At 38.9% G+C, this 26,062-nt stretch overlaps 1 protein-coding gene across 1 annotated transcript in view; it reads right to left on the minus strand.

Moving 5' to 3' along the window:
* EXOC6 (exocyst complex component 6) overlaps window positions 1-15,557 on the minus strand; it is a 200,377-nt gene extending 184,820 nt beyond the window's left edge. The window contains exon 1 of the mRNA XM_045197754.3: window positions 15,489-15,557. Within this exon, the coding sequence (XP_045053689.1) occupies window positions 15,489-15,510 (22 nt within the window). The 5' untranslated portion in view covers window positions 15,511-15,557. The remainder of the gene's footprint in view (window positions 1-15,488) is intronic.
* Window positions 15,558-26,062: the final 10,505 nt, after the last annotated feature.

The following is a 26,062-nucleotide window of genomic DNA, read 5'->3' on the forward strand; positions in this document are numbered from 1 at the left end:
ATCACAACCAAAGGGCCCTTTGCATTACCCACAATGCCCTGTGGTGCTCTGCGTAGGGTTGTTGCCCACCAAGTGTTTGTTGGTTAAGGAGAAGGGGGAAGGTCTGAAAGGTAGATCAGAAAAGTGATTTTGAAGGAGAGTGCTTTCAGAACAGCACAAGGCAAGCAATTAGGAACAGCAGGCAGCCTGCCCCGAATCCTCAAGTGCCCCCAAAACAGACAAAGTCAGTCCACTCAGTGTTTAACAGGGGCGAAAAAAAAGCCTGTACTTAAGGAAAAGCCAGGACATTGCAAGTAGGAGCAAATGTTCACAATCAGTTGCTGGGGACAAACCAGGTAAAGAGGAAAAGGAACAGTGAGAAGTTATTGAGCACCAATTATGTGCTAAGCCTTTGACATACATATTTTTAAAAAATCCTTATTGAGATGTCATTCACATACCATATCATTCGCCCATTTAAAGTGTTTGATTTAATGTTTTTTTTTAGTGTATCCACAAACTTGTACAACCAACAGCACAGTTTGAGAATATCCTCACCCCTCCAAAAAGAGATGCTCTACCTATTAGCAGTTACTGAAATTTCCCTCACACCATCACTGTCCAGCCTACCTCCAGCCCTAGGCAACCACTAATCAACTTTCTGTGTCTACAGTTTACCTATTCTGGATATTTCGTATACATGGAATCATACAACATGTTGCCTTTTATCTTTCACTTAACATAAGGATGTCAAGGTTCATCCAAGTTGTAGAGTACATCAGAACTTCATTGTTTTTTAGTTGCCAAATAGTATTTTAGATCCATGGTTGGGAATCTGAGCATGTGGAAGGCTGGTTAAGAGTTATACACAAATTGTCAACTGTGTGAGTTTTGGCACCTCTAACCTGGGTTCCAGAGTCAACTGTATTCCATTGCGTGGATATGTGACATTGTGTTTGTCCATTCACCACCTGATGGACATTCTGGTTGACTCTAGACATACATTTGTTCGTTTACTCTTCCCAATACTCCAGGGAGGCAGGTGTTAGCATCCTCATAGCGTCCCCAATTTCACAGATGAGTAAATTGAGCCTCAGAAATGTTAACTACCCTGCCCCCTCATGTAAATAATGGCACTGAGATTGAGCCCAGGTCTGCCGGAGTCCAAATCCTCTATGTTTAATCGCTGTCTGTTATTTGGCAAACATTGTCAATGGAGGGATGTAGATCACGCCGAGTTCCAAAGACTCATAGAAATCACTGATGTTCCCCACCTTTCAAGGAACTTAGCTATAAATTTTAAAATGTGATAGTTATGTGACAAAAGGAAATGAGCTTTGGAATTCAATCTTGAATTTGAATCCTATGTAACTAGCTTTGTGTTTGGGGGGCAGATCGTTTAACTTCTCTGAGCCTCAGTTTTTTCACCTGTAAAAATGCAAATAAGTCCTATCTTACAGGGTTGTTGTGAGGATTAAATGAGCTGATAAATATAAAGTGCCTGATATATAGTTGGTTATTGAATACGGTAGCTATTATTATTACCATTATTGTTTGCAGTTGTATCAAAAGCAAGTAAAATATTCCACACACAAACATCCCCCCACACACACACACCACACAAAATTTTCCCCAAAAGGAGGAATCTGAAGAGGTTGGTTTGGGATATGCGGTAGTGGGAAATCCAGGCCAAAGTCTCCAGTAGCGAGCAGACAGAGATAACAGGAGGGACCTCCGGTGACACAGGTCAGAGCTGGAGATATAGATTTTGGGGTTATCAGCATGGCAGTGAGGGTTGAAGCTGTGACAACTACTCTGGTGGAACCAGGCAGAAAATAAAGAAATGAGTCCAGTGTCTGAGCCTTGGGATGTCCACAGTTAAAGCCAGGAGAAGAAATAAGCAGTAAAGTTTGTAGAAATAAGTATTTGGTAGGGTTGTGGTTATACTAGAATAGTACTTTATTTTGAAACCCAAAGGAGAACATATATTTAAGAAGGGGATAAGAGGGAGGGGAGAAAGTTGAGGTTCTGCTGTAGAAAGGTTTGCAATAAGGAGAACTGAGAATAAGCCATTACATTTGACACTCAATAAGTCAAAGGTGATCGTAAATACTGAGCATCTATCCTTGCATGCATGCATTCACCCATGCACCCATCCATTCATCCATTTATTCAGTCAGCATTTATGGAGCACCTGTAGTGCACCAGGTGCTGTGTTATGCCTGAGAAACACATGAGTAAAATACAATTCCTTGTTACACTGAGGATGACATAATACAGAAAGAAAGTTCAATGTTTTAAGACCCACACTTTTGTCTCTGAGTTAAGCCCAGGAGGAGAATCTGAGGTTTCATGGGACAATTGTGATGGAAAGACAGAAAATTAGCAAATCAGGAGGAAACTGAAGGGATTGTCAAAAGCAGGCTGAATGAGAGAGCGGCTTTTTAATTTTTAAGGGGGAATGACAAAGGGGAAGAGAGAAGGCAGAACCCTTTGGGTTAACACATTTGACACTGTGTTACCTGGACGGTTCTCCTCTCAGTGGTTTACAACTGAGATGTTGCTACAAGGAGTCTATCAATTTTTGAAGCTTGGGGTGAACTTTTTAGAGTTGACAGCACATTTTAAGTGCACATATTGATCATTTCTCTCTAAGGATCTTCAAGGATCTAAGTTTTTTTCCTCCCAGAACTTCGAGTAAAATGGATCCTTCAAGAGAATGAACCACATTCATCCTTTAGCTCCAGTTCCTTTTGCCCCACTAAAGAAACTATAGACTCCTCCCCTTCGACCAGCTCCCAACCTCTAGTCAAGGTACCATTAGTTGGAGAAGCACATTAGGTAATGGGTGCCAGAATACCAGAGCCATACATGTGGCCATACTTCACATTAAAGCAAATAGATAAAGAGCAGTGAATAAAAATCATTTCAGAATTTATAGATAGAAAACAAAAAATAGGCATAAGCAATAAAACCAGAATTCCAAAAATCAAAAAAAGAAAATTATGACATATTTAATATTAAAAGGTAAAACAAGTTAACCCTGAAAAAGTTAAATAAAAAAATTTAAGAATGAACTTTAAAAAAACTAAGTAAACTTAACATAAATAAACTCTGAAAAATGGAACAAACTAAAACCACAAGAATTGAAAAGAATAAATAGTGACAAGCTAAATTAACAATAAAACTTAAAACTGGATGATAAAAAAAATCAGTAACATTAAGATAAATAAGAAGAAAGATGATAGAGTAGGTTTTTAAAAATCTAATCAAAAGATTAAAGGAATAAGAGAGGAAGTGATATAATAACATAAGAGAATAAAAATAGAAAACGAGTGTAAATAAATTAAAATGGCAAAGAAACCAAGTTAAAAAACCAAAAACTTAGACATAAAAGACATAAAAATTATATCAAAGTTAACACAAGTAATATTAGTAAAAAAGAGAAAATAATGAAAAACACATTGTACACAAAAATACAAATATTTTTAAAGCTAAGGTGTTAAAAATAAGCCTCTAATAAAAATTAAATACACACCTATGGGAAAAAGTGACAAGAATCTGCTCCCAACATGACCCTCTGGGTTGAATGAAGCCACGCGCACCTGGTTCCTAGAAGAGAGTGAGGGCAGAGCCAAGGGAATAAGAGCAGAGCAGGGTTTCTCTCCTCCACCTTGATGGGAACACAATGCCATGCCCTGGGGGCCAGCGCAGGTGGGAGAGAGCAGGCCCCCACGGACTCTCTAAGAATGCACCACTGAATCCTTGCTGCTCTATGCTGTAAAAGGTCTTGTATTGACAACATAGTAGCAGCCAGGTGAAGGGCCCAGAGGGAGTCATCTGGTTCTTCTTCTCACATATAAAAGAAGGTGTCAGTTAGGGTTAGGGTTAGCTGCAAGTAATAGAGACCCAGAATAACAGAGACTTGAACAAGCTGGAATTGTTGTGGGTTTTTTTTTTCCCTCATGTAACAGTCTAGAAGTAAGCCCAGACTGAGATAGCAATTCTGCTCCATAACATCCTCAGGGTCTCGGTCAACTTCCAGATTTCTCTACATTTCTAGGACCCTACGCTGAGGTCTTGTCTTCATGGCACACGATGAAGTTTTTGCCGTCTTTCTTCAGGAGGAAGGAAACAAGGAAGGGATAGGATGTATATCAGTTACCTTTTAAAGAAAGTTTCCAGAACTGCCTCACAGCACTTCAATTCACATCTCATTGACGAGAAGTAAGTAACACTTAGCTGCAAGGGATGCTGGGAAATGTAGTTTTAATTCTGGTGATGATGTGCATAGCTGTAAATTCTGTTTTGATGAAAAGTGAGAATGGATACTGAGGGTCAAGAAAAGTCTCTGCCTCAGTAGGATGCAACATTAGCACTCTTCTCCCTCCTCTTCTATTTTCGGTGAGAGCCAATTTTAAAAGTCTTTGATTACCCTGGTCTTGCTAGAAGAAAAAGACTCCATCAAAACTACATGAACAAATACTATCATAAATATGAATGTTTCCGCACACCGTGAGATGGGTCATGATTTGACAGGATGCCAGTGTCTCACTCTAGTCTAATGTATCAAGAATCTGAAAACTAAAATCATTACCCAGTTGTGTAGGCCCAGGGTTGCCTTCTTATACAAGGGTAGGTCCTGGCTTTCTGGTTTATTTTCTGCCTCCCATTTGGTTCCCTGAATATCCTGCCCAGAATAACTTGCCCACCTGGATAAGTAGCCTTTTTTCCCCATTTCCCGCTTTGGGATAGCCCTACTGGATACAAAGAAATTTACAGCAAAATTTAGAGGAATGTACAGGTCTTCCACTATGCTTCCAGCTTTATATTAGTCACTAAGAAAAACCACAAAGGAAAGGCCTTTGGGCCCTATGACTAGAAGATGCATTTATGGGGCCTCAGTTTACCTCTGGGTAATAAAGGGGTTGAGTTGTATTTGGTGGTTTTAAAACTATGCACTGTATAAGTATCACACTAAATAGCTGGTTAAAAAGGGCAGATTTTGAATAGATGAATAAACTTTATTTTAACAGTGTGAAAACTTCAATAATATGATTTCAGATTCCATATTGTAATTACCCTTCAAGGAACTGTTAATTGTCCAATTTCAGTGAAATATAGAATATGTATTTGGTGCTTAACTGAGTTTCTTCTTTGCTATTTTAATGTATTTACACTCATTATTTTCTATTTTTATTCTCTTAAAATTATCATTTTACTATCTGAGAATGCTATTAAAACATCCTTTTTATTCCCACCCACATACCTGTATAAGGCCAGACTTCAACCAGTACAACATATCACAACAGATTCAATGCGGAAGCAGGAAAGAGAATTCATCTGTCCTTAAATAAAACCAGACATTAAAGAGATTTGCAAAAATATAAAATAATACCACTCTTCTCACTAGATTATTTGTTGTTTTAGAAAATATAATTATTTTCATGAGCTAGGTATGTTAGCATGTAATGATTTTATTATTGTTTTAAATAGATAAATATATATCTAAAATTTTAAAACAAAAGAAAGCAGACAAAATCAGATCCCAAGCCTCTATGCCCCACCCCCAACTCACTACCAGCACCATCATCAGCACTAGCACCACCATCAGCACCAGCACTAGCACCACAAAAGTTTCTGGCTCAGTAGGAATGAGGCTGGGCCTACGAGTAATTCCCTCAGGTGATTCTGATGCAGATGGTCCTCAGAGGACACTTCAGATGGGACCTCTCTATAGACCCTCCCATCCCTAAGTATAAATAAGAAGAGAAGAGAAATACATTATTATAGGGTCAATGGAGAAAATTCCAAATGGTATTTTGGATTCCTCTGAGTAGAGTTCAGGGCCAGTCATGTGACCTCAGAAAAAATAAGTTTTTTGAGTTAATGCCTCAGAGTATCATGGTTTCCTCACCTGCCCTTAAACCTGCCCTTCTGGCCAGTGCATTTAGCTATGTTTGAACAGAATGTTTCTTTTGCTAAAGCTTTTCCCCATTATAGTCATTTCTCAAAGGATTTATAACCTTCAAAATAAAGGTCCCTGAAACAGGACTGGAAGGATGATCCCTACCATAGACTCGTTAAGAGCACTTCAGGTACATTAATGTCCCTGGTCCCTGGATTTATTGCAACACGGTAAAGAGTCTTTTTAAAAAACATACTCTTAGTTCAATTTATCCAGCAGGCTTTTCCAGAAAGAGATTAGAAGTAAAATAATTTGAGATAGAATCAAAGAATTCCATCTTTTTAATTAGTGTGTTAAACACAGGAACACCTACTACAAATATTTGACTATGTAGTCGAGCGTTGGCTCTGAGGTCACCAGCGGAAATTTATAGGGAACTCTAAAGGCCCTCACAATAATTATCTTGGGTTACGACTTCTTGAATTGCTCTTCATTGCCAATAGCACTGCATTTGGACATAAACAAAATTTGCTGAATTAGGGCACTGTTCTTGTTAAAATGTTTAATCTTCACTTTAAATGAGTTGTGGTCATTGAGACCTTTTTGTTCTGTGAAGAGGGTACCTTTGCACAACGTAAGATCCTTTTACACAGCCTAATGACTCACTAATTTAAAATCCTTTTTGGGTAGATGCCAGGGCTCTCTGGTCAACATGGGGGAGGGAGGAAGCAGAAATCTATTTCAAAAATATTTTAGGTTAGTATAATTCTACAATGCACAATTCATTGTTAAACTTATGTAAATGATTTTATTAAGCACTTCTTCAGGAAGAAGTTGCTAATCACATACTTAAGCAGTATATGGTTGGCATGGAAATCTGTCTCACAAAGGAGATTTAATATTTCATCACAGGATGCTTTGCATCATGGTCTCTTAGACTGTCTCTGATGTGCCAGATTTGACCCTTGTCTGAAATGTGAGGCAGCTGTGCTGCGGAGAGAGATGAGAAGGAAACTTCCGCAGCCAGGACACTGGGACAGAGAGAAGAAAAATCCCTAGGGACAGGGTGTAGGGTGAAAGAGTGTATGTTCCACTTCAGAACAACTTTACACGGACTTTTACCTTTCTACTCAGTTTTTACTTGGCTACCTTTGAACACTGTGTTGAGTAAAACCTTGAAATGGCTCCGTTTTACAACACGTTCCTCCCAGGAAGCCCCAAAGATTACTGCTCCCGCTGACAGTACCTGAAACTCCTTATTTCATCTTTGCATCTCCAGGGCCTAATCCAGTGCTTTGCACATGGTAGATAGTCATTAAATGTTTGTTGAATGGGTAGATAAAGAGACAGAAAAATTATCAGTTTAATAGAAATATTCAAAGTCATGAAAGTCATGGACCTGCAGCCAAGATTGCTTTACCCAGCAAAGCTATCATTTAAAACCAAAGGGCAGAGAAAGAGCTTCCCAGACCAAAAAAAGAAAAAAACAAAACCCAAAAAACTAAAGGAGCCCTGGCTGGTATGGCTCAGTGGATTGAGCACTGGCCTGTGAACCAAAGGGTTGCTGGTTCAATTCCTAATCAGGGCATATGTCTGGGTTGTGAGCCAGATCCCCAGTAGGGGGTGCTCAAGAGGCAACCACACATTGATGTTTCTCTCCCTCTCTTTTTCCTTCCCTTCCCTTCTGTCCAAAAATAAATAAATAAAATATTTAAACATATATATATATATAATTTTAAAAAAAACTAAAGGAATTTATCATCACCAAACCATTATTACATGAAATGTTAAAGGGACTTATTTAAGAAAAAGAAGATCAAAACTATGAACAATAAAATGGCAATAAATGCATATCTATGAACACTTAAATCTAAAAAACAAGCTAAGCAAACAGAGAAGAGGAACAGAGAATCATGGATACCGACAGCATTTTGATAGTTGTCAAATGGGAGGGGTGTAAGGGAATGGGGAGGAGGTAAAGGGATTAAAAAGTACAAAGAGGTAGGTACAGAATAGCCATGGGGGTGTAAAATACAGTATAAGAAACAGAGTAGCCAAAGAATTCATACACATGACCGATGGACAGGAACAATGATGTGGGGATGACCTAAGGGAGTGGGGGGTGCTGGGTGGAGGGAGGCAAAGGGGGGAAACTGGGGCAACTATAATAGCATAATCAATAAAATAGAATTAAAAAAAGAAAATGATCAGTTTAACATATCTTTTAAAGTATGGACCTCCTAATGAAGGATATAGGACTGTTGGTTATTGTCATTAATGTGTATGGATTAAAATAATTGATTTAACCCTTCAGGGGGAAGAAATGAAGAATTTTGGAACATGGGCACTAGCAAGGAAGAGAGGAGAAAGCAGGCTTGGGTCTGGACATCAGAGAGCAGCCAAAGCAACATGAGGGCTTCAAGGACCTGGAGGATAGGGGTCAGGGTGAAGAATCCCAGTGAATTTCCTAAACCGGAATCACACTATTGTTCTGGCTGGAGACTTTACCTCTCCTGGGCTTTAAGAAAATTATTTTGTTTCTATTCATCTTCTACCCTAATTTCAAACCCCTAAAAACATGGAAGTATCTTCTAGCAAAGAAATACCTGCAATAACTTATTTTGAGCATCACGGGGGAAATGGTGTCGCTTTAAGAGAGGGCTTGGGGAAGGCAAAGAAGCATTAGCAGTGGCCACCCGTCATACAATTTGAACAACTTGTTTGATTTCTCAATCTCTGACAGACTTGCCATCCTCCTCTTTGGAAATGATGCTATTTTCAATATTAAAAAGAGGACACTGTATCCATTGTTGTTCTGATAATAACAACGGTAAAATAAAGAGCCATTGATGGGGAAGTGGTTAAATAAATTTTAGACTACTAACAACAGTCTAAAACAATGAGGTTGATAAATCTACCAACACGAAGAGTTCTCAAAGCCATATCGCTAAATGAGAAAAGCAAAGTGGGAAACAACGTATATGCTATTTCACCAACCTTTGAAAAAACAGACACGTCAGTAAAACATTTCTGAATGTCCGCATGTGTGCAAAGGCGCAGAACAGATCTAGCAGCAGGACACTGCTCACAGTGGCCGCCCTGGAGCATAGATCAGGACCAGCCGGGGGCCATTGGATCAAAGGTGGCTTTTGCTTTTTCTGTATTAGTCCTGGGCACAAAAAAATTAAAAATCAATTACAGCTTTTCCTCTGGGAAAACAAAAAGGGGGACATTACCATTCACACTCATTCACATTCTGATGGGCCTCTCATATTCCAGGCCTACTGGGTCATTGCCTCCAACAGCCAGGACCAGCGCACTTGTACTTTACTCGTCTACCATGTCTGTTGTCCAGTAGGGCTGCTACATGTGGTGACTGAGCACTTGAAATGTGGCTAGTCCAAACTGAAATAGACTGGAAATCTAAAGAGCAGAATTCAAAGACTCAATATGAAGAAAAGTAAAATAGCTCATTAATAATTTTGCATATTGATTACATGTTGAAATTATATATTAAATAAAATATATTATTTAAGTTATTTATTCCTTTTACTTTAAAAAATGTAATTACTAGAAGATTTTAAATCATATTATGTAGCTTATGTTACATTTCTATTGGTCAGTACTGGTCTAGGTGATGAAAATTTTAAACATACCAATTACCTGAATAACTACTAAATTTATACAGTAAACAAATTTTTTTCTATGTAAGAAAATTTAGATGATTGCTTCAACAACTTTGGATCCATTTTGGCTGGCTTATAGTCAAAAGGTACCCTGAGGAGATATCTCTAGGACTTGTGACTGAGCTTCAGTTTCTCCAACTGTGATATCACCCACCTTGTAGGATTACAGTGAGGATTAGAAGGGGCCACCTGTTTAAGGTCCTGTGTCTGAAATTGTCTAAATGTGAAGTCATCTTTGGGCTGGAGGCCTGAACCAAGTTATCCTTTTACTCCTCCTGGCCATGCGATGACCCTACGAAGTCCCCGTAAATGTTAGTGCCTTCGCTTTCTTCCTCAATTCAGAACTAAAAAGGCACTCATTCAACTATCGACTGGTCCACACAGATGTCTTTAAATGATTTTTTCCAAGTTAACTCCACTTAATATATTATCTATTTTCATTTGTTTCCCTTCTAGATTTGTTCAAGTCTTTTCATCATATTCTGTCTCAAAGCTCTCCATTCTCCAAGCAATCTGCCCCAGGTGCCACCTCCTCCCCTTTGCCCTCCCATTGTGTTCCTTGCAAATACAGACTTCCTAGAAAACCATTTAATCCAGTTTTAGTGATTTGGACACAGTTGTTTATTTGAACCAACCATTTCCTTATATATTCTAATTTCACTTTCAAGTTCTATTTTCTTGGATTTGGCTTGTGCAGTACAGATCACTTTTTCCAGAAAGGACTTGAAAATAATTTTAGCACATATTGTAGCATTGAAGCATTTTCCCCTTTATCATAAAAATAGTTGAGCTTAAACTATACATTTAAGATCTGTTCAATTCCTACAGGCAAATTAAGCTTCAATTTTTTTTTTAAGTAATTGAGCCAGACATTTTTTTCTCTAAAGAAAACAAAAGTTTCTCACTCGTCCTCAGTTGTTATTCCTAACAGGAGACCTTAATAGACAGAAAGAATAACAATAGCTAGTATTTTTGAGTCCTTATTATAAGCCACGCACTGTTCCTTGCACTTGACATTTAATATTTTTAAAAATGATTCCCCAGCCAGCTCAAGAGGAAACTGCTGGGTAAAAGTAGTAGTTCATTACCTTGTCTTCTGTTTGTTCTTTTTCTGTTGTGTACCCAGGAAAACCACTGGTCCCAGATTTCACAATCCTTGGTTTTGAATATTCACACCCAAAGTCACTAATCTTTCTTGTTAACACCTTGTAGTTTGGCCCTTGATTAATTCAATCAGTGATTAGCACTTCTACAATAAGTGTTAATCTCTCTTTTAAAACGCCTCTAAGCTCAGCCCTTTATTGAGGCTTTCAGTTCCAATCACAGTCCACGGGAGAGGATTTCCCTATTGTGAGCGGTATCTACAAGGCATTTCCCATGCACACCACCAGCTTGGGGAAGGCCTGCTTCAAAGTCCTGCTGTACAATTAAGGCATGGAATTACAGGCTCAGGTTTGCACCCACCACGTGCTAGACTCCAACAGTGTACAGCTATTAATTCTGTTAAAAGCAGGGGCCAGATACTACTTCAAAAGTGAGTAAACCTCCAGAGGGCACCCTCAGCAGTCGGGTCTGAGAGGAGAGAATTCCAGGCCTGACAGAGCCTTGCTAGGCACTACTTCCTAGTTCCCAGCCACCCAGGTGCTAAGTGATGAAGTGCAAGAAATAATAGGGTCTTCTTAGAAGAGCCTGAGCAGCCTCAAGTGCTTCTCCTGGCAGGTATGAAGGCCTCCAGCTCCCTAAGAGCAGTTTCCTCCATGACACTAAGTGTATGTGAACTAACAAATAATTTGAGGGGTGCATCCTACAATTGTCTTTTTTATTTCACAAGTGAGGTTGTTGGTTTTTACCTTAAAGGCATTGGTTCACACTCTCAAAGTAGCAAGCCCTGAGAAGGCAACCCCACACGAAGAAACACAAACATAACAAGCTATCTTTTCCTTTTCCATTTAAAAGAGAACAGCTTTGATCTTGGTTTCATGGTAGCTTGTCAGCTTTCTTAGGGGCACTTTTCAAAGTTTCATAAAAAGGCAAATTTCTCCATCCTCTCCACTACTTACAGGCCCCTGGGTCAGGGGAGGTTCTTTCAACATAAAAGAGTGTTCTAAAAGATCATTGCAACTAATTTGAATATTTTCCTTTATAGCACAATAATAATGCCACAACCTTACCTTTAGGATGCATCATTAGCTCATTCTTTCTACTCACTAAGACTTTGACATAAGTGTAGCAAATATCCTCATTCTATTCTACAAATAAAATAGTTGAGGCCCAACGATACCTGGTATCTGACTAAATCACACAGTCACATTACTAAGTGGAGTTGAGATTTAGAGTCTGGTCCCTCCAATTTGCATGGCCAAGAGCATAACCACCATGTGCTGTTGGGCTCTTCTCAATCACTGGTATCAGCATTTGGTGTGAGCTAATTATTACCAGTGAAGAAAAGGCTAGAAAAAAGTTGATAAGACGACAGCTACATTGGGATAAAGTGAGCATGCATTTGTCTGTGGCCAAGCCAAGGGACTGAGGGAGCCCCAAGACCAGGCATGGTGGTAGCAACCAGGTATGCAAACACCCATGGAACTGGGGCAGAGAGAAAAATGAGAATTCCAAAGGAGTCAACAGCAACCATGCGTGAGAGTGTGCTTTTGTTATGCTTTATCCTCACACTCTCCTAGACCAGATGGGCCTGCAGCAATGAATGGTTCTTGGGATTTTTCTTTTCCTGCAAAGAAAAGTTTATTTTATGTATCACTAGCCATGAATTTTTGTCATTAGTTATTACATACACGCTGCCTGATGTCATTATCCAAGTGGTATGATCATCTCATGTCCACAATTCACTTTGTATTTACAGAATTCTTATGATTTACTAAGTACATCTATCAGTAAACGTTCAACATTGAGATGCAATTTAACATCCGTGACGTCTCACGTGTTGCAGAGAACAATGTAGAAGAGATGTGTTTTTAACCATATTTTCATTTCAGTCACCTTATGTAAAAAATAAATCAATAACTGAGATGTTCTAAGTCTCTAAAGGAGATTTTCCAGTGCGCTCGTAGAAATGATTAAGCAGTAAGATGGTCAGAAGCAACTTCCATGTCCATATCCTCTTGTACTTTCTGTACCATTTTGTCTCCTAGCTGGTTTCCTTTGCCTGCTAAAGGAGCCCAGATGAGATCAATGTTTTGCTGGACTTCTTTGATGTCCTGAGCTTTCAGTAGTTCTTTATTTTTCTTCAACCTGTTCATTATAAATTTAGCTTGATGTTTCTGTTCGTTCTCTTCTACTCTCTCCATTGCACCAATTGCATCAATCTTTTAGTCCACAGCTCTTGCTGGTATTTGACACGTCCATTTCTACGTTTTTCAAATTCAAATGAATTATCCACTGTAAACTTTTTACCAGCTGCTTTATGGAATGCTTAAGTCCATCTGACCTTGCAAGAATTGTGTTTCTTTTTAAAATTTTTATGACGGTTGGATTTACAGCACCTGAACACCTTGCAGATGAACATCACACCATGGCCAGGATATGTCTGCTTCTTGGGATTTAAATAAGGTCTCTGGGGGAGAAGGGAAACTACAGAACACTGAAGAAGGAAATTAAGGAAGATATAAACAAATGGAAGCATATACTGTGTTCATGGATTAGAATAATCAACATCATTAAAATGTCCATACTGCCCAAAGCAATCTATGGATTCAATGCAATCCCTATTAAAGTACCAATGACATATTCACACATATAGAACAAACATTTCAAAAATTTATATGCCACCAAAAACAACCCTGAATAACTCCAGCAATCTTAAAGGAGAACAAAGTAGGAGGGATCACAATGCCTGATATCAAACTATACTATAAGGCCACTGTAATCAAAACAGCCTGGTACTGGCATAAGAACAGAAACATAGATCAATGGAACAGAATAGAGAGTTCAGAAATAAACCCAAGTATATATGGTCAATTAATATTTGACAAAGGGGGCAGAAGCATAAAATGGAGTAAAAATGGCCTATTCAACAAATGGTGTTGGGAGATCTGGAATGGTACATGCAAAAAAATAAAACCAGACCACCAGCTTACATAATACACCAAAGTAAACTCAAGGTGTATAAAAGACTTAAACATAAGCCATGATACCATAAAAGACCTAGAGGAGAACATAGGTAGTAAAATTTCAATATCCCACGCAGCAATATTTTCACTGATATGTCCTCTAGGGGCAAAGGAAATAAAGGAAAGAATAAAAGGAATGGGACTATATCAAATTTAAAAGCTTCTGCACAGCTAAAGAAAATATCATCAAAATAAAAAGGAAATCAACTGTATGGTAAAATATATTTGCCAAGGATACCTTGAACAAGGGTTTGATCTCCAAAATATATAAAGAACACATATGACTCAATGCCAGGAAGACAAACAATCCAATTAAAAAATGGGCCAAAGGACCTGAACAGACACTTCTCCAAGGAGGACATACAGAGGGCATCACTAGCCATCAGAGACATGCAAACTAAAACCACAATGAGATACCACCTCACACCAGTCAGAGTGGCCAACATAAACAAATCAACAAACAACAAGAGCTGGTGAGGTTGTAGAGAAAAGGGAACCCTAGTGCACTATTGGTGGGAATACAGATTGATGCAGCCACTGTGGAAAACAATATGGAACTTCCTCAAAACACTAAAAATGAAACTGCCTTTTGACCCAGCAATTCCACTGCTGGGAATATACCCTAAGAATCCTGAAACACCAATTCAAAAGAACCTGTGCACCCCAGTGTTCATTGCAGCACAATTCTCAATAGCTAAGTGCTAGAAACAGACTAAGTGCCCATCAGTAAATGAGTGGATCAAAAAAATGTAGTACATTTATACAATGGAATATTATGCAGCAGAAAGAAAGAAGGAGCTCCCACCTTTCCTGACAGCTTGGATGGAACTACAGAGCATTATACTGAGTGAAATAGGCCAGGCAGCAAAAGACAAATACCATGTGATCTCACCTATAACAGGAACCTAATGAACAAAACAAACAAGCCAGCAAAATAGAACCTGAGTCATGGAAACAAGGAACAAACTGACAATGACCAAAAGGGAGGTAGGAGGGGGATAAGGGAGGAAAGAAGGGGAAAGGTCTTATTAAAGAACAGGTATAAGTGACTGATGGACATAGAGAACAGGGTGGGGATTGACTGTGGGAGGGTGCAGGGGAGAGCAATGGGGGAAAATTGGGACAACTGTAATAGAACAACAAGAAAAAAATAAAGAAATAAAAATTAAAAAAATAAAAATACATAAATAAAAGAAAACACGCCAATGACAAATAAGCACATAAAAAGATGCTCAACATCATACGTCATTAGGGACATGCAAATTAAAACAACAGTGAAGTACCTCTACACACCTATCCAAATGGTCAAACTCAAAAACAACACTAAATGCCAGTGAGGAGGCGGAGCAACAGGAACTCTCTCATCCGTTGCTTGTGGGAATGTGAAATGGTATGGCCACTTTGGAGGACAGTTTGGCGGTTTCTTACAAAATTGAACATATTTTTACCATATGATCCAGCAATTGTGTTCCTTGATATTTGCCCAGGTTGAAAACACATGTCCACACAGAAAACCTACACACAAATGTTTATAGCAACTTTGTCCGTAATTGTCAAAACTTGGAAGCAACCAAAATTTCCTTCACAATTAAATGAGTAAACAGTTGTAATCCAGGCAATGAAATCTGGGCAATTCCACACTAAAAAGAAACAATTGTGGAGCCTATGACTGTGGAGGCAGGGGATAGATGGGAAATCTCTGCACCTTCAATTTTGTTGAGAACCTAAACTGCTCTAAAAAATAAAAAAATAAAGAATGACATGAGATAAATAAAATGGCATACTTACTATACCACGCTTGGTCTTCCATGATGTTTTCAAATTCATACTGAAGATTTTAAAAGATTCACATGGTGACTATGTTACAAAAGGAAACTAAAAATACCAGTAATCTTCCCTTTAGTGACTAAGGAAATACTGGAGAAAAAATTAATACAACCAATGTTCAAACCCCACGAGAGAACAGAGTGCACGATATTGATTTTATTAAGAAAACACTGGTGAGGCTCCGAAGACATTGTACAGGGCAACAGCAGCAGAGCAGAATCGATCTGCCTAATTATACCGTGACTTTTGTCCCACATTCTTGAGTTTTCTAAACGGTCAGGAAACAAGAGTTTGGTGACATTGTTCTTGGTCGGAAAGTCAAAGATTCTCATTAATTAAGGGACTGAGGAGAACTTGAAGAGGTCAGTCCTAGGTCCAGGGGTATTTAAAAGGTCCACCGAGGAGGAGTCTTTAATACAGGAAGAAAGGAGGGCACTGCCAAGGCTGTGGAGAGGTCAGAGGGAAGAGGTTGAACTAACAGGCACCCCACCTTGGCAGGTCTTATCCCAGCTCCCTCAGAACTTCCCTTGGGAGGCTCTCTCCCAGCTGGAGAAACACTAGTCTGGAAAGTTCCCATCTTGTTGAAGTAAGAGCCATGTGAAGCAGGAACAAAGACCGGATATGCTACTTTTCCTCTTGCTCCCCTGAATAATCATTCATTCACTCTTTCCCACATCAATATATATTTATAGAGTGCCTTCCATAGGCTAGTCTGTGTGCTAGGTACCGGGGTTGCAGCAGTAAATAAAGTTCTTGGAGACAATATAGTAAACTGATATGTGATAACATGCCAAGATATGAGAGGAAAAATAAGGCAGGTAAGGGAATAAAGAGTAGTGAAGTATTGGGGTACCATATTAAATGAGGGAGAGCCTCTCTGAGGGGGCCAAGTTTGAGCAGTGATCTGACTTAAGTGTTTTTTAAAAATAGATTCAATAATCTCATCAACAGGAAAGTAATGGAATGTTTCCTGTGATACTGGAGGTGCCCTCAAATATTATTGCAAGAAAAAAGTGAAAATGTGGCATCCATCCGAAAACAAAAAATTGGGCCAGGGAGGTCAGGAAATGACAACCAGAAGATGATGTTTTGGTATCAGGCAAACGAGTCTGAGTCCATGCCCTGCCACGTGAACTTTATGAAGTTATTCAACCTCTGTAAGGCAGCTCATTTCCTCATCTGTAAAAAAAGGAACGACTAAGGGTTTCAACTTTACAGGGTTATTGCAAGAATTATGACAACTCAGAGGTGATACATTTAAGACTATAAGTCCCAGTGCCTTGTCATACTGTAAAAGTTTCTTAAATGATAGTTATTATTATCGACAAGAATGTGTCAGATTGGTTGCTTTCATTTTCCTGCCACAATGAATTTTAAAACAAAAGCTTAAAAGGGGGGTTTTAATGTAGGATCTGTGAATCTCTATGTTGGGGATGAGAGTGTCCATGCTTCGTTTTTAAGATGTCTATGAATTCCTGAAGCTGTATGCAAAATCTGGGGGGTATAAGTGCAGTTTTCTGGGAAGAGGGCACCTAGATTTCATTACATTCTCACAGTAGACCGTGATCCCAGCAGGTAAGAACTGCTGCTTTCCAAACCTCCATTTCCCTATCTTTGTTGTTTGCCTGCTTTTCCATTTCAGGTTATTCTAGTTCTCTGATCATAGTACAGTATTTTTTTTCCAGAAAGATAGAAGGTTTAAAAATGAACAAAAATATTCACAAGTCTCTCTATCATCTTATTAGTTTAAGGACATTATCTAGTGATGATATTCTCTTTCATTATCCTTTTCACTTGCTACAGCTGGAAAGGGAATTCTTACTCAGATTTTTTTTAGAAGATATATCTCTTTGGTTTGACTTTCTGTTTCTGTGTCTAAAAGATAGTGCTGCTTTCTCATACTCCTTCTTACCTATATAGCCTAATTTCAATTTTCCCCAGCCAAAATCCAAGTTGTATGAGTGATAACCTCCTTTAAAAAGAAAAGAAAAAACTATAAAAGCTGAGCCTATATAACTGAAAGCTTCATAACTATGAACAAGACTTAGAATATACAAAGTAGTACAATGAAATTTACAAACTTATCAAAAACTAGTACACATCAATTGCAATTTGAGGAAATGACACATTGTTTTTATACAAATTGCTAGATCATTTACCACATTGGCCACATAATGGATTGTCACTGGCTCCTCAGGTTGCCTGGCTGATGCTTCAGAGACAAGTTGACAGTAATTGAAGAGTCTGGGCCTCCTGAGAGAAGTGACTCTGTAACTACACCATTTGTTAAGACTCTTGCCAGCAAAATCTACGTCCACCTCAAACTGGACTAGACACAGAGAGAATCCATAGGGTCATGTAATAAAAGGTCTAGGAACCAATCTCTAAATTCAGACCCAGCTGGACCAGGGTCCCACATTAGCAGCCCCTTTCTTCATCTGACTACTGTGTCTTAGACACATCTCAGGAACATACGGGTCCTGGCAGATTAAGGCTTATTTCCTCATAGCCAGCACTCGGAGCCAAGAAGGCCTCACTTCCTCAGTAGTTCCAGCAGAAGTTCTCGCAGGAATTTAGCTTATCCTGCCCATTCTTATACATGGCTTGTGAATGTGTAATGGGGTGATGAGCTAGAGGTCCCCAAAACGGGGAAGTTCCCCACTAACCTGGTTTAGGGGAGGGAGAAGTGGAGGACAACCATTGAGAGGATCTTTGCATATCAGTAACAGCTGGCTAGCTTCATAGATATGTTAAGTAGCTGTGGCAGAGGCTTGGAGCCAGGGAGATGGGCGTGACTTTGACTCATGATTAGCTGGAGGGACTTGCTGGTCTGGCCCAGAGCTGGAAGGTTGTTTCTCTATGTCATGGGGCCAAGCCTGCCCCCACCAACAATGGCAGCCAAGAAATGCAAAAAGACCAGAGTACTAGCAGAGGTAACTGACTTTGGAAGGAGTCAGAAAGGGGTTATGGGGGAGCAGTAGGGTGGGGATTTAAACTCAAGTTGGGGAGCCATTGTGCTCTGGACCATGTAGCTCTTAACTATATAGCTTGGGAAGGAGATGCCTCTTGACTATGTAGCAGCTGTGAGTGGTTTTGGCCATGCAATTTGAAAGGATGCAGAAGGACCCTCACCCGCCCACCATGAGGAGGGGCCGTAAGGTTTTGGATTCAGAGCAGCAGCATAGCCAAGCAGGGATGATTGGGGAAAGCCGGAACAGAAATGGGGATCTGAGCTGTGGACTTCTGTTTTTCTAAGAGACGGTACCCCTGACTGGTATACTCCGAGAGGGACTTGTGTTGGCAAGGGGAGGCAGGACTGTGTGTGTTTGTGAGTGTTTCTTTTGTTTTTAAGGGAGTGAGATTTAACAGAAAAATTCCACCATTATTTTAATCCTATATAACTTTTGAATAAATAGTTCTTTTCCTTTTCATAAGACTCTGGCATTAGGAGTCATGGTTGGGTTTTTTTTCAGCGGCAGGCAATAGAACCCAGTGGTTCTGTTTCAAATGGGCTGAATGTGGGAAGAGCATGGATTCCGCAAAGGATAACAAAGGTCTTATAGCAAATAATGTCCACTGCCACTCAACATACATTTCCCCGCTCCCTTGCTCTGAATTCCAGTGATTCAGTTAGAATAAGATCCCTTGATTTTAGAAAGAGTGTTCTCTTATCCTGACCTCTGAGATAAGTTATTAGATATTTTACTCCTCTAGCCCTATTGTGGGTCTAGGAGTGGCCATGTCATCCAGTTTTAACCAATAGGAAATAAGCAGAAGTGTGGTAGGTGGAGCATTTTGGAAAATTTTGCTTCCCTGAAAAAAATCTGACATGGCTCTTTTGCACCTTTGTCCTTTACCCTTCTTTCTACTTGGAATATGGATGTGATGCCAGGGAGGCAGCAGCCATTTTGTGACTATAAGGCAACAAGTATGAGGATTCATCTGAATACCACCCAAGGCTGATTAACCAAAAAATGTCCTGGATACCCAATAGGTCCAATGAGCCCCTGCATTAGCCCTGACTGTGAACATCCAGACATATTATATGACACAAGAAACCTTATTTGTTTAAGCTATTATTAGTTGTGTTTCTAGTTCCTTGTAGCCAAATACAATTCCAACTGCTACAGATGCTATTACCAGAAGAAAAGGAAATGGATGCTGGGCAGGCAAAAAAAAAAAAATCAATGGAGATAATGAGATACTGATAACCCAAGGCTGGATTTTTCACTTCTTCAAACAGGTACCAGGAGATTACTCCCTAAATAACAGAAAGAAGGAGAATGCAAAAAGGGATATAAAAGGGTATCTCAGACTCATTTAGCCCTTCTTCATTCTTCACTGAAAACAGGGTAATAAATATCCATTGTACCAAATAACGATGAATTTAAGTAAACAAATTCTTCTTTTAAAATATTAACACCTTGCTTTCAAGGAGAGTTATACCCAAAATGGCCAAAAGAGAATGGACTTTGGACCTGCGTTCAAATTCTATCTCTGCCACTTATTAGCCATGAGAACTAGAGCAAGTTATAGTTAATTGAGCATGAGTCTCAGTTTTCTCTTGTGAAAGATGGGGATAATGGCCCTGATTGGTGTGGCTCAGTTGGTTGGGCATCATCCTGCAAAGTGAAAGGTTGCCAATTTGATTCCTGGTCAGGGCATATGCCTGGGTTGTAAGTTTGGTCCCTAGTCAGGGTGCGTGGCAAGAGGCAACCGATCCATGTTTCTCTCTCCTTCCTTCTCCCTCCCTTCTCCTCTCTATAAAAATAAATAAATAAAATCTTTAAAAACAAAAAGAAAGATGAAGATAATGACTTCTACCTTCTAGGGGTTCCCCAGCCATAATTGCTTTAAAAAGAGTTTTATTAAAGTATAATGTCATAAACACACACACACCTCACATTGTGCTCCCTTCTCAGACACCTCGTAGGAATTTTAAAATGAATTACTTCAATTATTTTCAAGTATGCCAAAAAGCATGGACAACTCAGTAACATGCCCTCATAGTATCCTGTTTCTAATGCCAGATTAAATTCTTTCCAATAGCAGTAGAGATTATTTGCCTATTTTCTAGTAAATTGTCTCCTTATTCATTTGTAGGAGTTCTTCAAATATTCTGAATATCAGCTATTCATCATTTAATGCATCTCTTTCTACAGAGGAAACACCAGCCTGAAGTTAACATCTGTCATTACCTGCATGCCTTTCTACTTTCACTATGTATATTAAATATTCATAAACAAATAGTATTTTCTTGCTTATTTTCCAACTCTTATGTAAATAGAGTTATATGAATACTTATGCTTAAATTATGCTATACCAATTATGCTATATGAATACTTATGTTTCTTGGAGTTTTTTGTTTTGTTTGGTTCATCATCTTTTTGAGATTTATCCATGTAGATACATGTAACTGTAGTTGAATCGTTTTAACTGTAAAATGGTATTCAATTTTATCAATATACAATTACTCATTTATTTTTTGTTAGATGAACATTTAGGTACTTTCTAATCATTTGCAATTATAATGGACTATTTCTTTGTGCACATTTGCTAGAACTTCTTTAAAATATATACTCAGAGTAGCATTAGGTCCTCAGGTAGGCATTTGTCAGGCAGGAAACCTAGGTTTTGCTGCAGTACAAACAACCATAGAATGTTGGCAATTTAAAAGGCTTCTTTTATCCCATTGTGGGTATAGGTGACTCTCCAGGGCAGCTGGCCTCCTCGACCTGCTAGTTCTTGTTTCTAGACTGCTTCAGTCTATGACAGTGCCATATATACACATTGCCAAGACTTTAGCAACAGAAAAGAAAAAAAGCATAGAGACTAGCACACCAGCTGCTGAAAGCTTCTGCCCCAAAGAGAAAGACATTATTTACACTCACATTTCATTGGTTAAGCAAATGACATGGCCAACCTAACTTTAAGGAATTGGGAAAGAGAAGCATTCTTGTGCTCCTGGAAGGAGAAGATGAATCAGAAATATTGAAGAACAAAACTAATATTTACCATAGGCATCTTGCATTTTTTTCTCTAAAAACTACTAGCAGGTGTGGGGTCCAAGGGAAGAACAATATTTCTCTCCATGGTGATTTTATCAAGTTTCCCTCCCATCAATGTACTTATGAATTTAATTGTTATATACCTGTTTGGGCTGCTAAACAAAATAGCAGAGACTGGGTGGCCTATAAACAACAAAAATTTGACTTCCAGCCAAGATGGAAGTATAGATAGATACACTTTGCCTCCTTGCGCAACCAAAAAAGAAGGACAACAACAAATTAAAAAAAAAAAAAAAAAACCAGAACTGCAGAAAATCAAACTGTATGGAAGTCCAACAACCAAGTCTTTAGAGAAGAAACATTCATCCAGACTGGTAGGAGGGACAGAGATGGGCAGCCATGGTGGAGAGGACTCGCAGCATGGCAGCGGCTGGTGGACCAGGCAAGGCAGTGAATGGCAGAGCAGGTGGCCCCACATTTGTATGTGAATAAACAGGGAGGAACAACTGGGGAGTGAGACAGACCACACAACCCAGGGTTCCAGCACAAGGAAAGCCTCAAAACCTCTAATTGAAAAAAACCTGTGGGGGTTGAGGTGGCAGGAAAAATTCCCAGCCTCACAGAAGAGTTCGTTGAAGAGACCCACAGGGTCCTAGAACATACACAAACCCACCCACCCAGGAATCAGCATCAGAAGGGCCCAATTTGCTTATGGGTAGCGGAGGAAGTGACTGAAAACAGTGCGAGAGCTGAGCAAGCAGCATTGTTCGCTCTCGGACCCTCACCCACAGACAGCACCACAACACGTGACTTGGGTTGCCCCACCCTGGTGAATACCTAAGGCTCTGCCCCTTACTACATAACAGGCCCAAATGAAAGAACAGATCAGAGCTCCAGAAAAAATACAACTAAGTGATGAAGAGATAGCCAACTTCTCAGATGCACAGTTCAAAACACTGGTAATCAGGATGCTCACAGAAATGGTTGAGTATGGTCACAAAATAGAGGAAAAAGTGAAGGCTACGAAAAGTGAAATAAAGGGAACTAACAGTGACAGGAAGGAAACTGGGACTCAAATAAACAATCTGGAGCAGAAGGAAGAAATAAACATTCAACCAGAAGGCAATGAAGAAACAAGAATGCAAAAAAATGAGGAGAGGCTTAGGAACCTCTGGGACAACTTTAAACGTTCCAACAACCAAATCATAGGGATGTCAGAAGGCATAGAGGAAGAGCAAGAAATTGAAAACTTATTTGAAAAAATAATGAAGAACTTCCCTAATCTGTCAAAGGAAATAGACTTCCAGGAAGTCCAGGAAGCTCAGAGTCCCAAAGAAGTTGGACCCAAGGAAGCACACACCAAGGCACATCGTTATTACATTAGCCAAGATTAAAGATGAGAGAATCTTAAAAGCAGCAAGAGAAAAGGACACAGTTACCTACAAAGGAGTTCCCATAAGACTATCAGCTGATTTCTCAAAAGAAACCTTGCAGGCAAGAAGGGGCTAGAAAGAAATATTTGAAGTCATGAAAGGCAAGGACCTACCTACATCCAAGATCACTCCATCCAACAAAGCTATCATTTAGAATGGAAGGGCAGATAAAGTGTTCCCTTGTAAAAGTCAAAGGAGCTCATCATCACCAAGCCCTTATTATATGAAATGTCAAAGGGACTTACCTAAGAAAAAGAAGATCAAAAATATGAATAGTAAAATGATAGCAAACACAACTATCAACAACCAAACCTAAAAACAAAAACGAACTAGAAAATGACTAGAACTAGAATGGGAACAGAATCACAGAAATAGAGATCACCTGGACAGTTATCAGCAGGGTGGGGGAGAGGGGAGAATGGGGGGGAAGTAGAGGGAATAAGAAGCATAAATGGTCGGTACAAAATAGACATGGGGAAGTTAAGAATAGTATAGGAAATGGAGAAGCCAAAGAACTTATATGTATGACCCATGGACATGAACTAAGGTAGGGGAATGATGGTGGGATGGGTACAGGGCAGAGGGGAATAAAAGGGAGGAAAAATGGGACAACTGTAATAGCATAATCAATTATAGATAGATAGATAGATAGATAGATAGATAGATAGATAGATAGATATTTAAATTTACTTCTTACAGTTTGGAGTCTGGAAATCCGAGATCAGGATGCCAGCACAGTTGGGTTCTGGTAAGAGCCATCTTCCAGGTTGCAGACTTCTCATTATATCCTCACAAGGTGGAAGAGGTGAGGGATTTCTTAGGAGCCTCTTTTATAAGTTACTATAGTTGAACCTCGAACACAGGTTTGAACTTCACTGGTCCACTTAACACAGATGTTTTTTTTTCAATAAATACAACTGGCCCTTTGTTTCCATGGGTTTCACATGCAAGGATTCAACCAACCACTGATGGAAAACAGTATTTTTGGATTCCCAACAGTGGATTCCCAACCTTGGTTTCCTAACTGTGGATCAAAAATACCGTTTTCCATCCCAGTTGTTGAATCTGCAGATGTGAAGGGCCAACTGTGGAGTCAGAAGTTATATATGAATTTTTTGACTGCATGGAGGGTTGGCACCCATAACTTCTCTGTTGTTGAAGGGTCAGCTGAAATTCCACTCCTATGGGCTCTATTCTTAATGACTTAAGCATGTTCCAAAGGCCTCACCTCCTAATACCATCACCTGTAAGGGTTAGGATTTCAACACACAAATTTTATGGGGACACAAACATTCAGACCAAGGCACACTTTAATCAACATCTGGATATTTATACTTTTTAAAGTTTTGACAGTTTTATATGTGTGAAAAATACTTGTTGATTTAATTTGATTTCCTGATTACAGGTGGGATTTAACATCTTTTGATATGTTTAATAGCTATTTGTATTTCCTCTTTGCATGTATAGGTCCTTTGTCTATATTCTACTGGACTATATGTCTTTTTCTTACTCATCATAGGAATTATACAAATATTCTAAATATCAACTATTGATCACTTATTACATTGCAAATATCTTCATGTACTGTGTGCCTTTTTTCACTTTATGGTATCTTTTGTCAAAGAGAAGTTTTACACTTTAATATAGTCAGATTTGTCAATTTTTTCCTTATGGTTGGTACTTTTATTTTCACATTTAGGCCTTTAATCCACATGGAATTTATTTTTGTTTATGATATGTGGTTGAAGTCAAACAAGTTTTCTTTTTGTATGAATAAACAATTTAATCATCATCATTTATTGTCTGGTCTATTCTTTCCCCACTGATTATAATGTCTTCTTTATCTTTTATCAGATTTCTTTATGTTCATGGGTCTGTTTCTTAGTTCTCAATTCTGTCCCACTTGTCTCTGTCTATCTCTGGGCAAAATGATATTTTCTTAACTTCTAGAGCTTCATAACAAGTCCTCACATCTAATAAGACAAGTCTCTCTATGCTATTCTTCAATATTGTCTTGGTGAATCTTGGATATTTGTTCTTTCACACAAATTTTTGAACTTCTCAAGATCTATTAAAAAGCCTTGCTGGGATTTTTATTAGAATTACATTAAATTTATGGAATAAATTAGAATCAATAGCTGTATTACACTCAGTCTTCCCATTTATGAATATGGCATATCTCTTACTCCATTTAGATCTACTTTAATATATTTTGAGAAGACTCACAATTTTTGTCATAAGGGTCTTAAACATTTTCCATAAATTTTATATCTAAATACTTTTTATTTCTTCCTAAGTTGTGTTTTTGCTTTGTTTTGTGAAAAAGTAGTGAGTTAGCCCTGGCCAGGTAGCTAAATTGGTTGGAGCATTGTCCCACGCACCAAAAGTTTGCGGCTTTTATTCCCAGTCAGGCACACACCTAACTTGAGGGCTTCAATCCCCAGTCCAGGTGCATACCGGAGGCAACCAACTGATGTTTCTCTTTCACATTGGTGTTTCTGCTTGTCTCTGTCTCTCAAATTAATAAACATATCCTTGGGTGAGGATTAAAAACAAGAGTAAGTTTACCATTCCTTTACTGACTTGTATTTTCTCATGTATTACTTCAATCAAATAGTAAGGCCTAAACTTTGAGTAATACCTTTCATAACGAGAATTTTAAGTGTACTTCAGAGGAAACGGGAAGAGTGTCACCTGGCTGTGTCTAACCATAAAACGAATCACAATGGGAATTAGAAAACTGATTAGAGAGATGGTGCAAAGTGTGTGCCCATGAACCATTGTAACCTGAACCTTTATACCCAGAACCACACTCTTTTTCCGAGTTTCGCTACCCTTTCAATTGTTCATGTTCATTTTCTCAAGCCTCATTAACCAGACCCCTCCCATGTTATCTTATACTCTCATAAGTAATTTGATCAGGAAAGTTACCATGTATCTTCTAACCGTTTGTATAACCCATAAATAACACCTACTAAATGCACAGTGCCAACCCCCCAAACATAAATGTAACTTTTATTCCCAGGCTGGTACAGTTGTCACTTTTGTCCACCACTGTGTCCCCAACCTTTAGAATAGTGCTTGGCATATACTG

The sequence above is a fragment of the Desmodus rotundus genome, chromosome 4 (assembly GCF_022682495.2).
Source record: "Desmodus rotundus isolate HL8 chromosome 4, HLdesRot8A.1, whole genome shotgun sequence".
NCBI lineage: Eukaryota > Metazoa > Chordata > Mammalia > Chiroptera > Phyllostomidae > Desmodus > Desmodus rotundus.